This window comes from Pleurodeles waltl, chromosome 6, assembly GCF_031143425.1.
Source record: "Pleurodeles waltl isolate 20211129_DDA chromosome 6, aPleWal1.hap1.20221129, whole genome shotgun sequence".
Classification (NCBI taxonomy): Eukaryota; Metazoa; Chordata; class Amphibia; order Caudata; family Salamandridae; genus Pleurodeles; species Pleurodeles waltl.
The window spans coordinates 1108740304-1108757132 of record NC_090445.1 but is presented as its reverse complement, the minus strand read 5'-3'; the positions used below and the strand labels follow the sequence as shown (position 1 = coordinate 1108757132).

Here is a 16829-nt window from a genome sequence, read left to right as displayed (position 1 = left end):
AATACCGGGGAACCCTTTAGATCTCGACAATAAGTTGCATGAGAAAAAGTAGGACACTAGATCAAACTTCTTGAAAAGCAATAAAAAAAAAAATAAGTTATGGCCTCACACACCACCCTGGGTCTGTGAGGCCATACCTCAGCGGGAGGAGACTAGGACCTGTAATAAGTGAATCTGCATGGTGTAACCTTTGACAAATGTGTGACTACAAGGCCACTCTCATTTACCTCCTTCATGAGATGTTCCCTAGTTTACTACAGGGACCTATTCAATTACATGCTGAATAAGCACAGCTCTGATTAGCAGGAGCAAAAGACTTATACCAATTGGTATTGTGCGCATGCGTGTCTGCTTCGACTGTAAGATGTATGATTTATGAATTTTGGGAGAAGGGAATCCTTGGTCCTGAAGAAAGCCCTGGACCCCTTGGGGACAACTGGCTAAAACCAAGTCAACCTAACGTATGCAGGAGTGATGACGACTCCCAGGTATCACTCTATATATTTTTTAGATCATCCTGTCACCCTCATAATCAAATAGACACATCTCCCTGTTAGGGTTCCTGGGATTGTTATTCTTTGTGCTTGACTGTACCCCCCTTTAATCCACATGTATATAAGCAGAGGTGGTTTCTCTCTAGGGGCAGAGGGGCGTTGACCTACTACTTTTATCCATAACCTACTCACCTTGACAATAAAAGAGTCTTTATTGTGCATTTAAATAGTAAGTTTGGCAAACCTTCATATCATTTGAAGCCTGGGCTGCAATTACTTAAATTGTTATTGTGGAGGGGGGGGGGGGCGAGGCTGGTCTCTGAGATGTTTAGCACTGTGTAATTAAAGTGCGCATGACACACTGACCGGAGTCTGGATTCGGCCAGCCCGACATGCGTACTTCAGCACTAAGAGTTCAAATCCACTGTGTGTCCAGGGTGGGGACTGGGGGAAGCAAATGCAGCTCTCCTTACTTCACTCGGGTGCTGGGTTCCTTCGTCCCGCCAATCCAGACCGCGAAGAGCACATTATAGCTGTGGCTGTGTTTTTTTAAACCACTTATGCCCTAAACGTTGAAAATATTATAGACCGAAACTTAGCAATAACGATTAGCACCATCAAAACCAAAATGCTTATAGCTCACCGAGTCAGAATGTTTTTATTTAGCTAAGGCATTTCGTGCCAAGGGCCAGAAAATAATGTGCACACTGCTAAAGAAAACAAGATCCGTGTAGAACTCTGCAGCAGTGTCAACAAAGTGCTCATTTCAGAGGTAAGAAGAGCCTTTTCACATTACAGTCTGATGCTGTGTGCATTTCAAGTCGTTAACATATCACAAACTTTTTCTAGCTGTAGCTGACATTAGTTAATGAGCTTAAGATTTCACAAACACTGGTTCTTTTCAATCAATCAATATATATCTTTATTCGTCTGAGACAACAGCCATAAAAGCATATAGAATACAAAATACACAAAATATGAAAACAGTAGAAGGATTGTACCAATATAAAAAGAAACCATGTAATTTAAGAGCAGTAATCTATAGGCAATCGAAAAAAGAACGGACCCACGATTGCAGCAATACAGTTAATCAGGCATAGAACGCCTTGATCCCGGGGCAGCACGTAAAAAACAGGAACCAACAAATAATACATGTACATTTGGTGAAACCTGTAGAAACACAAGGGCTGGGAGAGCTTGGACAAAGTTCAAGGGTTTCAATAGTGGAATGATGAACATTTCACTAGGAATACTAAAATATTTGCATTGCAGCGCGAAATACAGGGTATCCTTTGGAGGCCTATTGTCGCAGCCACAGGGCTCCAATGATCTAGGATAAGACCAGCCACTAGGGGATGCCAAAAGGTGGTGTAGCATGTTGAACAAAAGCCTTGTCAAAAGGAACTTGTCCAGCTCATTAAATACTATGTTTAGATATGGTTCCATGCCTTCAACATATGACAACAGTATAAACCCCAGAACCATTGGCTTCTCAGCTCGGCAGTTTCAAGCTGTAGTGAAGCCTATCCTAAGAACATGTCCCTCACCCTCTTAAGCTCTAAACGGCAGAGGGGATGGGAATTAGAAAATATATCTTCCATCCCCAGGCTAACAAAGGCTGCCTTTACATAAGCAATCCAAGGGATTTTAAGAGCATGACCAAGGGATAAACAGTCTGAAAGGATCTGCCGAATAGCTGAGATTCCGCTCCTGTCCAAATCTTAATCCAGGCAAAGCAATCGGTGGTGGGCGGAAAGACGCCCAATATACCCCAAACCATTCTCATGGACGGAAAAGGCTAAGGTGCTACTAGGGGCTTTCAAAATAAGTCTAAGGAACTCATTTACTGCCACCTGAATTTAATCAATGCTTCTATACCCCCACACCTCACAACCATATAAAGCCATAGAGAGCAATTTGGCGTGATAAAGGTTGACCAGAGTGTTGAGGGGCCAAGAACTCAACCTCTGAGAAAAACCAACAGCACTACTCATGGCCTTGATGAACCCTCAGCCCCTCAATGAGGGACTTCCAGCTTCTATTTACATTGACAAGACCCCTTGATATGAGAAAACTGGAAAGTTTGCCAGTGTATGTTTTCCCACCCGGAACATTTTAGAGCTAGTAGACCAGGGGCCGATTGCCATCACATAGGCCTTTGCATATTTTACCTCTGGATCCAGGGTTCTCATAAAGGCATAAAACTGATCCACTAATGCTGTAGGCTCCTTGTGGTACGAGCGATAAGAAGGGTGTTGTATACATAAAGCAAAAACGGGAGGGGCCTGGATCCCACAATAGGGCAATCTGCCTGCACAGAGAGAAGCACTTTTTTTTTTAACTTACTGGTTCTTTTAAAAGTACACAGTCTTTTAGGTATTAGAGTATGGACAGGCTGCACTCACTATTCTTGAAACGGGTATCCATTGATTATGCAAGTGGAAGGATATTACCCTAGACATGTAAAAAATGGGTGAATTAGAAAAAAAAAAAGATAAAAGTTGTCAATTACTTACCCATTTAAGCTCTTCAGTATTGCTCTTTCCACAATTCCAGTGTTATGTTGTGGGCTTATGGTACTGTAAAGACCATCGCCATACATTTGCCTGCATAATGAATGTTGAGACATTGACCTTCACATTGAAGTCTCTCTTGATCCACTTGCTTTGCTCACTGTAAAATTCAGAGACAACTCCTTCAAAAGTCACCAGCTGCCACTGCATATAAGCTCCCAATTATTATATTGGAGAATGAGGTGCCATGGAAGGATGGCCGATGATGAAGCATGACAGGGGAGAGGTGGAATGGGGCTGGCGGAGGGTGGGGGTGGGTTAAAGGACTGTGCGTTTGTCCATACCTTTCAAATTTGTATTTGTTTTTCAAGTGGCTTGGTCTTTGGTTCTATTTTGACTAATGCAAGTTATTGTTAAGGTCCATGGGGTCTCCGAGAAATGAAGAATCATCCTATGGTAACCTAGGTTGTGTTACATCTACCTGTAACAGGGGAGGCCTGTTTGAAGTATAGCAATGTTCTGGGCACAGTATTCAGGACATCCTGTCAAAGGAAGGACAACTCATCCCCACACCCAAGGCCTACTGCACATGTCCTGGGAGAAGTTCACACCACAACACATTTTTTAAGCTTACTATTGTATCCCAATGGTCTCCTATGGAATAGCTAACCCTACTACAATGAAAATAGCTTTGGGGTGCATTAAGACATGTTTAACATTAGCCTTTACAAGCCCTACTTTTACATATCATGTACCCTTCCTTAAGGAGTAGTAAAGCTTACTTAGGGAAGACATAAATATTTAAAAGGAGGATTTTAGGTGTGTCAAAAGGGGTCATTTTGACAGGCCAGCTTTGCAGTTAAACCTGCACATCACTGTGCTACACATGAGATGCCTACAGTCATATTTGTCTTCTCATTGTACTGTAAGGAACAATGTGTGCTGCAGTCTACAGGTGGCATTTAACTTACAGGCCCTGGGTACACTTTAGGTACCATATATTAGGGACTTATATTCAAGTTAAATTTGCCAATTAGGGGTATGCCAATGCCACCATGTTGAAAGGTGGGACAGAGGCACTTTACCGCTGGTCAGCAGGAATGAAGTGCACAGAGCCAGCAAAAATAGGCTTCAGCAAAAAGACCAAACATTTGGGATGACTCTGCAGATATATATATATATATATAAAATCATAACTTGCGAATTTCAATGTATTTTTTATTGTAATTTGTGCCCATAACTGTACTTTAATGGTGTTTAAGTGAACTTGAACATTATTTTTTAATTAGTTAAACTTTTATAATTAAAATCCTAGCCATAACTTCACTTTAATAATGGTATTCTCTTTGAATTTCCGTTTTTTAAACAATAAATTTCATTTTGTGCATTTTTTATAGTGTAAATCTGGTTTGTGGCATTAAAACTTTTTACAACTAAACCAGACTACAGTACCGTTTTTCTGTCACAGTGACATTACGTGATTTGCACATACTCAGGGATGTTGAGTTGGGATGTGAACCTGGTACCCCATGTTCTAAATGCTGCAGCTTTAGACACTAGGTAACATTACATCAATCTTACATGAACGTATTTCCCTACACTGAGAAATAAAATACTTTCTGTGTAATTACGTAGGCTACTATTCCTTCTGATGATTCTGGTACATGTCATCGGGCTGACTACTTTGGCCTTGCTTCAAATGTTAAAAACAGAACAGCTATGACAATTCCAGCCACTCCAAATTCTAAATGGCAGACTGGCATGCAATCCCTCCAATTCTGACATAGAAATATACTGTGAAATACACAGAATAACCTTAATAACCATTAACAAAATAACAAATTCTCCATCAATCAATTTTACAAATTAGTCTGGGACAACTTTTAGGTACAGGGCACCTAGGTAAAACGAACGTGGGGTTTCTTGACCTTGTCAGATTAACAATAACAACACTGTATTGTGCTGAATACCATTACTGGTGGTTTCAGTACCACTTGTCAAGGTTAACATGCTGCCTAGCCTTATGGCTAATCAGCTATGGCGCAATGGTCTAGATCTCAGGATGATACAGATCAGGTCTAGAAAAAGAAAGAAATGCCAATGTCAGACACTTACATTGCTTTGGTATCCTAAGTGCCTCCAGGTCAGCTGACATCACTTGGTGTAAAACTCCTCGGAACTGATAGAGCACCTTCAAGCTTTTTTCTTCTCCTATACAGGGGTCATAGAATCCTGGCAGACCAGCCTAAAATGAGAAAACAACTAGCATGTCAAATCTAGATCTTACTGTGTGATCACTACTGCACATCCCAGTCATCAGCTGTTCTACCCATTTTCTACTACAAAACACTTTGGGTCCCATGGAAAGAGGGTGCAAATGTATAATGTATTTACTTATAATGATTTTACGATGTTATGCAAGCTATTCTTCAAAGCTTATGAGTAGCAAAAAAGTATTTAACTTTATTTTATAAATGGTTTTACTGAAAAGTTTTAGTGGTGAAAAAAATACACATCAACACAGCAGAGATCTGTACAGGGCATACCAGCCTTTAACATTCTCGCTGTATCATGAATAAAGGAAGATCTCTTAGATATTTTGACTTCAGAACAAATAGGATAAATTAACCTTAAATCATTTGGTAAAGCTCCATATATCACTGAAATGGCTGTCAGTAAATACTGCAATCAAACAGTCTTGGAAAGGAGGATTTAAAGCAAGACATGAGATGAGGTATGGCTGGGAGAAGCCTCTTGAAATAATAGCACAATTTGCCGAAGTTGGTGCTAGGTTTTATTGAGAATTAGAGTGTTAAAACTCCAGTGGAAATAAAACCATTATGGGGTAGTACAGATTGCGGTGGAAGGGGATTACCACTTCCATGATCCTACTCAATCAGTTGAAGAGAAACAGAATTTGGTATTGGACTTCTTGGAAATTGGGTGTTGACAAAATAAGGATATATTGTATACGTAACAGGTTTCTCCTTTGAGCTTATACTTGAGTGCCATGCACAAGGAAATTTTAGATACAGGCATTTGTTTACAAATGATAGCAGTATAAAGAGAAATCATAATTGAATGGGGAGCTAATGAAGCTCTTGCTCATTGGGGTCACAAGTTCATATTTCTTGATCCCCGAGGGTCTTGCTAATCTGTACAGGGAACCTATTATGCATGTCAGTGTGGGATTGTGGAGATTGTTGTGGAAGACTTTCCCCAACCAAGTCTGGAAAATGTTTTTGGGTGACAGTAATAACTAGAAGTTAGAACCAATGGCTGCTTTTGTTATGTGGTCCTTTATGTGATAGGGCGCTGTTAAGTACAAAGAAAAAAAAGTTTACTTCCTGATTGCATCTACGTGACGTTTTTGAAGAGTGATATGAGGTTCTGGAAATTAACATTAACTTTGTGTATTCAGGTTCGCCATTTGAGATCAGGTAAAAGTCTTGTGATAAGAACAGTTTAATCACTATAGCAGCGCTAGTATTGGAAAATCTAAGCAATGGTGTCTCCCTGACTGAAGGAAGATCCATTATATCATCCTTAAATAACAATCCTTTTCAACTAGGACAATATACTTTTCAAAATAATCACAGGCTCTTGTGCAACTCAACAGCACACAGACTCTGCGCACTCACCATGGCCACCAACTTAAAAACCCAGCTAATTGCTGCCAAAAGCATGCCCAAAGCTCCCTTAAACAAGTACAGGGAGGAGCGTAGGGCATCCTGAGGAATTATGAGGAAAATTATTGAATGCTAGTAGAAATGACAATACAGCGAGTAACATGTACATACTTATATGTCAACTTTTTCTTCCACCACACTAATCGGAGAACTAGGAAGAGTATCCAAGAAAACCTGCAGTGTCATTGGAACCATCCATGAGGGAACAAAATGGGGAGAAGTTCAGTGAGAGACAAGATAGAAAGAGAAATTTAATGGGGACTGAAAAGTATGACTGGAAACCTCACAGTGTAGGCAAGAAGAGATAAAGAGGCCCGCAAACTCCACAGATTGGTAATTTAAGACCAAAAGAGCCAGAGATAAACTAGAGAAGGGAACACATAACACAAAGTGCAGAGAGGTGGTGTCCTTTGGGAAGACAGTGATAACCATTGTTTGCTTGAGAAAGGCAGCAACAAGGAAAAATAGGCCAATGATTGCTATATGGCACACATGCTTCAGTAGTATCTGAGAATAATACCCCCTTAATGTGTGTAATCAGCTCAAGACTCTAATTTTCTGAACTCTCTGCCAATTTTCTATAATGAAGCATAAGACCTTCCACCAGAAGAAGAGAGGAACTATAGAAAAATGGTGACCTTAATGTTCACTCTATGATAATAATCTGGTGTGGAGCTTTTGCTAATTTTACAGACTTTCTCAATTGCATCACCTTTAAGGGAACAAATGCAACATGTGTAAAAACAAAAATAGGTTCAAAAGACAGTCATGTTCAGGAGAAGATAGAGGAAACATTAGTCCCAGCTTATCTAGGAATATGCCTAAGACATTACAAAAAGTGGGATGCTTAAGTGACTGACAAACTCTGCAGTTTGACACTGAAAGGTCTGAGAGAAACCAGCCCTGGAGTTTCAACCCAACTACAAAAGCAGTACAAATGTAAACAGAGATCCACTAGATCTGTTCAGAGTGGAAGTAGGTTTCAACCCTCTTGCTATATGCCACCCAGGGGTCACAGGGTAGGGCTTTTATCAATAACTGATGAGGTACTTGTTGAAAGGTGAGGTCTCTAAATTCTTTGTGAACCTCATATGTAAAGCCTAGAATGAGAAGGGATTTTATTTCACATCTCTTGTGTGCCAATGTTGCTTCTTGTGTTTTGAAGCACAAGTTCTTGCTGCTTTGCAGTCGATGTAGAAAGTATTGAACTATTAGGTCTGAAAGACTGCTGATGCCCGATGGATAAAGTGTGGTCATCTTATAACTTCGTCCAAGAGAGTAATATGGGGAATGCTGCAGTAGGTGAGTTATTCTAAAAGTCTGTATTGGAACTTTTTTGGGTGTTGTTTTTATGGAGGTCTCCTAACCTAATCAAATGAGTGTCATTACATGCTTGCAAGCTACAGGCCTCATTCCAATTCAGAACGTTATCTCAATTTGGTCCACAAACCAAACTTGGATAACAACTAATGAAGTAAGACGGCATTCCTAATGTCTAACCACGACAACTTACCAAAGGTTTTTTCACCTGCTAAAAGTAGGTTGGATGGAAAGAGTCCTAACTTGAGTAATTAACTTAGGAATCTAATTTGGAAACACAATTTTGCATTGTGATTCCCTAGTTTTCAGGGGTTAACTAGGGTCCATCTTGGAATAACACTGTATTACTACACACTCATGATTAACAGCATGCATGGTATATATAATTTTGGGTGTGATAATAATGAACAAGTTACTTTCAGTAATGCACTTTTTGGAGGTTACTTTATTGAACCTCAGATTCCTTACCTTTAGAATATCCCCGGGTGCCACCCTGTACTCAGAATTTAAACAAAATTGCTCCCACAAGCAGGTAGCTGGACCCATGCGGTTCAATGTCTGGAGCTGCATATGAGAGCTAATCCTTCAAATCGACAGCAGCTTCTTTCTTGACATTGTCCCTGCCCATTGAAGCACAGCCAACAAAAGTCAGATTTAGAAAATTTTAAGACTGAAAAGTGACCATTTCAAAGAACAGGGAGGAGAAAGGATGGAGAGCAATCTGCAGTTAGATAGATGATCCACGATAGAGAGCATGACCGATGGCAAACAACTTGTTCTTCCGAGGTGCACAATGTGGTGGGTCTGTAAAATGGATGAGAACAAAAAGTCCATCAGGATTGATTGGGCGACATGCTCCTCCCATCAGACCTGGCGGTCAAGGCAGTAGTGATTCATTAATGCGTATATAGCCTCACATATGTCAATGGGGGGCACTCAACGTGCCAGTGCAGAAGAAGACACCTTGAATGTAGAATGTGCCCCGAATCCCTCCGGAGACTGCTTCTTGGTCAGTGTGCAGCAGATCTTAATGTAGAAGACTATTCACACCTACATGGTCCTTTAGAACACTGCCTTGCCTTACTTCACCCCAGAGGCAATTGTCCACCCAATAGCCTTTGGTACAATCGACGTAAAAGATTAAAGCACTTTTGGGGTCCTGGTGATGGAGTGTTTACTCTTCTTTTGAGTCTCTACTCTTCTTTTGAAGGATGTGGAAGAGCAAAGAACATCGGGAGTGTGATGGATTGCCAATGTGAAAAGCAATGATGACTTCTGACAAAAAGGCCAGCCTGACTTTCAACATCACTTTATCTGGGAAAAAGGTAGTGTAAGGCAGATGCACCAAGAGTTTGGAGTTCACCTACGTGACAAGTCAAAGTTATCATGACCAGAAACAGTGTTCAGAGTCAGTAAACATGGAGGAAAGCTGTGCATTAGTTCGAATGGTGTGCAAATTAGAAAACTTAGGACCAAATTTAGATCCTATTGTGTCATCACAAGGGTTTTGAGAAGAAACAAACAAGTGAAACCTTTTAGAAAACTCACCCGAACAGGTGATTTCAACAAGGACGATTTGTCCAGTTAAAACAAAAAGGCCAAAAGGGCTGATAAATAAGCTCTAACAGTGCCTCCAGAAAGTCCTTGATGACCCCTAGATTACAAAAAAAGCCATTCAACAGTTTGGCCCATTACAGGTTAATACTGCAAGTGTAACACCAGGCTATATAGTTGTCCCATGCCTGGTGTAGACAGACATTGTAGGGGGATGCCTAGCAGTCAGACTGACATCCACAACTTTGTGAGGAATAACATAACCAGTCAACAACTGCTGCTCAATCTCCATACACAGAGGGGTGGTGTGTGCATGTTTAGGAGCAAGCCCCTACCCTGCTGCTGCAACAGGAAATTCTGTCAAAATGCTAGTCTGATCAGTGGTGCTCATGCCAGAAGTTTGGGGTAGGAACCTCTCCTTGCACAATTCAGAGCCACTAAGATGACTAGGGTCCGGTTATTTATTATCTTATTTAGAATTTGGGTAGGAGAGGCAGAAGCAAAAAGGTATAAGGGAGTCCCGTGCTCCACTCCATCTGGAAGAGACAGCCTTCATGGAACCTACAGAAGGAAAAGGTTTTGACACTGCACAATCTCTGCAGTGGCAAAAAGAGCAATCCAGGATTTGCCTCTTTCCTGGAAGATGTCGAGTACCACTCAGGGGTGAAACCACCTTTAGTGATCCGTCAGGCACCACCAGCTGGGTTCAACTTCGTTGGTGTTCAAAGATCCTAACATGTGTTTCATGACAAGAGAAAGGCCCTGATGCTGCAACCTGCACCGGAGACAATTACCTTTTGGCCTGGCCCGAAGACGGCACCATGCCTCTGTTGTTGCAGTACTATATTGAGTGATGCCCTCTTTGAGAACCTGAACCAGCTGCTCTTTGATGGACTGAAGGAAGACTTTCAGAGAATGGTGAAATGGCCTGCAACTTCAGCAGGTTGGTGTGGAGACAGGTCTCGGCTAAAGGCCAGAGTCCTCTAATCGCCACCTCTCCCAGATGACCTCCCCATCTCAGCAGTGACGCATCTGCCACCACTGTCAGATGTGGATGGGGCCAAGGAGAGGGGTCTGCAGTTGGTCCAAATGCAGTATGGCCGCCATCACTGCAGAGTTTTTGCAGACTCCCCTGTAACCTAGAGGGAATCCAGCAAGTTCTCCTGGTGCTGGGCCCATTGAGACTTCAGGTTCTACTAGAGAGCCACCTGCCTCATTTGCCACCTGGCATAGTTGGTGAGCTGGTTGCAGAAGGCCAAGAAGCCATGTGCTTCAGAGGCACTCTCACAAAGACTGAGGTCCAAGGCTGAATCAACCGGATCATAGCCCAAATGTCCTCGTTACATTGGGAAGGAGGGTAGGCCCATACCCAGGATGGCTCCAATGAATGGGGGGGCACCTGTGAAGGAGTCAGGTGTGCCTTTGGCACATTGGACGTGAACCCCAACTATGGCAGGAGGTTTGCTGGTGTCTGGGCATGGTCTACTACTGATTGTGGTAAGCCTGCCTTCCAAAGCAAGTTGTCACAGCAGGAGAAAACTGGAATCCCAACCCTCCAAAGTGTGCTGTGACCACCACAATCACTTTTGTGAACATGTGAGGGGCACTGGTGAGGCTGAAAGGGAGCAAGGTAAACTGAAAATGCTACTGGCCCACCGTGAACTGCAAGTAACAGCTGCCAAATTGCAGGATGGGTACATGAAAGGAAGCGTACTACAGGACCAAAGCTACTATTCAGTCTCCTGGATCCAGGGCAGGCAGACCCTGGGACAATAATCATCTTGAATTTGCCTTTCTGTAAGAAGGCATTCAGAAGACAGAGATCGAAAGTGGGACAAAGGCCTCCATCCTTCTTCAGCATGAGGAAATAACAGGAACAACACTCAGTCCCTATTTCTGGGGACAGAATCCTCTCAATGCCTCCTTTGGCCAAAGCAGCCTGCACTTCTTGGAAAAAGCTGGACAGGAGCTCCTTTAAAAGAAGCTCTGATGTGGGCTGGAGATGAAATAACCCTAAAAGGAATGGCAGGGCATAGTCTCATTGGAAAATATGGACAGGACTTAGCCTTGTTGAAGATCTGAAGGACCCACCACCCTTGGTGTATATTTCTGATCCTGCTTCCCGCAGGATGGTCATGGGCCACTAAGGGCAAACTAAAGCAGTCTGAAGGCTAATGCTGCAGGTGTGGGAGCTTGGGAGTTTGCTGCCTGGGCATTTTCTGCTTGATCCTTGCCACAGACAGGGCTGGGATGCCTGTTGTGCGAACAGTGGTCCTTGGTGTTACTGGTACACCAACTTCCTGGTAAAGCTTAACTAGGGGTGGAACTGTTAGGGATACTTGCTTCCAGGGGTAGAAAGGTCTAAGAAATGAGACTTGGCTGGGCTTTTTTTTTTTTTTTTAAACTGTTTCAAAGCTGAATCGGCCTTCAACCAAACAGGTGGGATGCATCGAACAGTCTGTCCATCAGAGAGGTCTACACATCACTAACTCCGCATCTCATTCAAGCCTGCTACTGAAGCACCACACTAAAGCCATCTAGTGTTCCCAAGCAGTCAGTCATATCCAACCCAGAACAGCTAATATGTTTGGAGTCATATTTATAATCCAGGATGGTTTAAGCCAAGTTGGCACAAAATTCCTTGGGGACTGTCGGCAAGATCTCACCAACCATGTCCCACAAGGCATGGAAATATCTCACCAGAAAACAGCTGGCTTTGAATGACCACAGGGGCCGGCTGGATGAGGAAAATATTTGCTTTCTGAATGCCTTGGTTTGTTTTGACTCTCTGTCTGGGGGAGTTGTAAGGAATTACCTGGGGGTTCACCCTACAGGTGGCAGCTTGAACCGGGTGCTACATCAAGAAGTAATGGAGGTCTGGTGCTGGCCTGTGGCACCTAGCCACTTACCCCTTTACTGTGGGGCAGGAACAAGGCTTAGACCAGGTATCCATGGGTTTCAGACAGGGCTTTACTGAATGGAAGTAAGTGTCACGGTCTACCCTTTGCTTACGGCCTTGGTCGGCTGGAACTGGAGGACGACTTCGATTCTTGCAGGTCTTGCTCTGGCCATGGTAAGGGCAGCCCTTAAGGGTAGCCACGGTGCTGCTGACAATGGTACGTCAAAAGGTAGCCCGTGCACTCCAGAAGGAGTCCCAGAGGAAAAACCCCTAAGAGAAAAAACCTCCATGACAGGAACTCCCTGGAACAGAAGAAAAGACACAAGAAAAAACTATCAGACTTCCAAATCAAGAAAAATAACCGGAAGTAAGCTGGAACAAACAGGGAAAAAGGCTGGAATCAGAAGAAAACAACCGGAGTGTGATCACCACCAAAGGAAGTGTTGCAGCGCAAGGAAAGCAAGAAACCAACCCCTTTAATACCCCTGAACAGGAAGTGACATACAGGAAAAGGCAAGGATACCATGTTGGATTGAGAAAAGGCTATAGAATGAGATAGAGGAGGACACCATATTAAAAAGGGAACCAGATGCATGCATGGAAGAAGATAAGAAGAAAGGCATGCTAGGAAAAGGAGAATATGGCCCCTACTTAGAAAAAAAAAAAAAGGAAAAGAAGAAAAAGAAGAAAGAAGCCCAAAAGAAAGGCAAATCACCAGGTAAATGAGGGGTGGGCACCCACTCCTAACTACGAGGGCGCGCCCTGCCCCGAACCCGCCGAGGCCCGATTCCAATTCCTGGGTCTCGGGTGACATAAGGGCGGAAAAATGGACTGCTGCTCCAACCACGGCCTGAACCGGTTCCCCTGCCTGGGCCGCGGAGGCCCACGTGGCCTACAGTAAGGGCTTGGGTAATGTCTGTCCAGGTTGCAAAACATCTGTCAGTACATTAGTTTTGACTTCCATAGTTGGCAGTTATAACATCAATACCTCAGTGCCCATCTAATTACAACCCAATGCCCAGGAAGTGTCCAATCTACTGGCCTCCAGCAACTCCATGCATAAAGTGTCATCATCGTAGTGTGGCGGAAAGCAATTCACCTCATCTCCATAGGCTGGTTGACTCTCATCAGTTTGAACTGAAAAGGTTTTGAAGCACTGGGGTGCGCCTCTGGGGTAAAGGCACTGTTAGGTCAGAATCGGATTGGAATGCGACCGTGTGCATGCGTACAACTCTGGGACGTAATCTTGGTTGCGGACTAAATAGAGTTGGATTGAAGCCAGAACGGACTATTGGGACAGGACATGCTATTGTTTGGTGTTGATGTGAAAGGGACCGGCATGGAATTAGGAGCCTGACTGAAAGTCTCCTCCTGCGTTGCAGCAGAATCAGAAATGGGCTCAGGAGGTAGAGATGGCACTGAGGGTGAACCCCGCTAGCGGTAGCACAACTGGAGGCCTCGGAGGATCCTTGGGCTCCGAATGTGGGATCAGAGCACTCCAGAAGGGTGTCAAAGATGCACAATGTGCCCTCTTTAAATGCCTCAATCTGTTGCAGTGCTGCCAGTCGCCTTGGAATCTATGGATGCAGTGGTATCATCTGCGGAATCGGCTCCTCTGTGGGGGACCAGGAAGGAGACTTAGAGGCACCCTGATGTCCGAGTGACTCCTCAGGCTGAAAGTGGTGTGACTGGGTCCATTCCCGTTTTGCCTTCTTATGCTTCTGCTTCAATTTAACAGAAGACTTCGACTATGATGAAGACCTGTTACAGGAACGACCCAGAGAGCAGAAAGGGGTCCGTGTTCTCAACTTCATGTGGGAACATGACTTCCTTGACTTCTTCGGTGTTTGGAGACTTATAGCTTCACTTCACCTTCACAAATCCCCATTGGAATCATAAGGGCACATTTCTATCAGGAATAGAAGTTCTGCCCCAAACATCAGAGGCACACCCTGTGCGAGGGCCGGCACAGACTTCTGTTTGGGACAGTCCCTACAAGACTTAAACCCTCTAGTTTTCAAACTGGACATGATTCCCTTGCACACTGAGTAAAAAAAAGAGTTTTGAAGAAAAAAAAACGCAGGAGTGAGTTCTGGATCCATGTACAAGGGCACAGAAACAGAGGAACTGATGACAACGCAGAGGGGTGCCGTTTATTAGCGACTCCATTGTCACAGGGTGAAATGAAGTCAATGTGGAGCCATATAGTGCACTTGCTGGCACACTGGATCAAAGCTGTTTAAATCTTTTGGATCCTGCCTGGTAATAGTCTAAAGGTGAGAGATCTGTAGTTAGAAGTACCCATTGAAAACATGAATATTGCAAGTCCAACAGCAATATGGACCGGAATTTCCTTCTTGCTGCTATGACTATGTGCAACAAAGGTTGCGGTTCTGAGCCAGAATTGGGACCTTTTGGGTTAGGTGTGGGAGTGGAGACAGAGGTTTGGCTGATGAGAATGCATTGTTGGGTGGTTTTGGCATCCAGGAAGCTGAACTAGCAGACTTATTGTCAGCTGTAGAGACTGTGTGGTCATAAACCTGTCAAGAACTGCGTGTGAGCAAGAGACGGTGTTTTTACATAACGGTTTACTGGTTAGCAGGAGTGCATGCTTTTATTTTAAAAGTACGGTGTTAATTACGATGCCACACAGAAAAGACCGGGTATTGGAGTTATATGCATTTGACAGCACAAACGTTTCTGTTTTTTTTGTGGTGGAAGGTACTGCACGTTTCTTAGCGTTGTGTGGACTGTGGTTTCTGGCAGTGTAGGAGAATACGACACAAGGTTGAAGAGAGGGCTATGAGGGAAGTGACTTTGGATCAGTGTTTTTAGAAACAGAGTTTTGAGGGAAGGGTAGTGAATCCAGCCCCATTATGCGACCATGCATGCCTTTTCAGGCTATGAAATATTTTAAGACCAACAATAACTCCTTGTATTAATGTAAAAATATATTTTATGGATGCCAATTAAGATACAACATAATAGAAAATGGTTTCGCATTAGTAACAGTGAAATTTGACTTTAAAGACCGTCCTTAATCATCTATCTATAAAAGATGTTAGTACCGACAGTAATCTTTGAGAACCAGCCACTAAAGTATCTAAGAGTAATTTGAGACAGGTATCCAAATTTACTTTAGACTCAGGAAAAAAGAATGTAATTCAAAGTAACAATCCTTTGTCCTTCACTCAAAACCACAGAGCATCATCAGCCACAGAGTACACTTGTATGAAATCGGCAAAAGACAATCACATGGTGGGTCGCAAGATGAGATTAAGTTCACTGCAACCTTGGAATCAAGTGATTCATTGCCACCTCTGGCAGCGATGTGGGAACCCTCATAGAAACAAGGGAATTAATGCCTTTTCAGGGAAAGCAAAGACATTTTCTTTTTCAAAATACCCATCCTGGCACTGCAAGACTTTTAACAGAGCACCACCTGTTGGATGGCGGAGATAGCCCCACTCCCCCAAAATAACAGGAACAGCCTTTCTGCCCCTCTGGGGGGCAGGTGGGGTTATTACCGCAAACCTGCCACCCTGGGGCGTAATTATATATATATATATATATATATATATATATATATATATATATACACACACACACACACACACACACACAACCATGGACATGGCCATCCCCTCGTCCCACATAAATGGGGACCAAAGTCTTTCTGTCACCCCCGGGGTCGGGGGGACAGACAGGGGCAGTAGCCCCCAGGGGGGGAGTTGGGGTGGCAGAAAACCCTCTAGGCACCTGGAATTGTTGTTATTAATAGGTAGGGGTGGAGGACTACCCAAATTAGGCAAGACAGTGCTCCCACCCCTCTCAAAAACAAATGAGCACAGTCTTTCTGCTCCCACTGGAGGCAGATGGGGTTATCAACTGCTGATCTGCACCGCCCGGTGGGCCGAATGCCCATTAAAGACCAGGGACTGTTTAATTTTTAAAAGGTCACAAGTCTTTCTGCCTCCCTCACCACCTCCCCACTGTGGGGACACATTGGGGATTATTACCTCCGATCTGCCCCCGAGGGGGACCACCAGCACACTTGACTTCATATTTTACCTAATTAATTACTATATACCCGGTACATAATGAAAAAACACTGAAATGTGCAACTCAGTTATTGGCTCTGGAGTACCTCAAGTTCTTGGTGAACCTACAAGTCCTTTATATTCCCACAACCACAAGGGTCCAGTGGACGTACCAGTATATGGCTTTCTAAAATCTGCCATAGTTAGAAAAAGTTACAGATGAGCTCGTAGACACAAACTGCTGTTTTTTTCAAATTCAATTTCAATATTTCATTTCAACTGTTACTTTCTATATGAAAACCTTGAAGGATTTATACAAA

The 16829-nt window shown here is 43.4% G+C and overlaps 1 protein-coding gene across 1 annotated transcript in view; it reads right to left on the bottom strand.

Moving 5' to 3' along the window:
* Positions 1 to 16829, bottom strand: part of DNAJC11 (DnaJ heat shock protein family (Hsp40) member C11) — a 595273-nt gene that overhangs the window by 27113 nt on the left and 551331 nt on the right. Inside the window, exon 15 of the mRNA XM_069240219.1 lies at positions 5123 to 5252. Within this exon, the coding sequence (XP_069096320.1) occupies positions 5123 to 5252 (130 nt within the window). The remainder of the gene's footprint in view (positions 1 to 5122; positions 5253 to 16829) is intronic.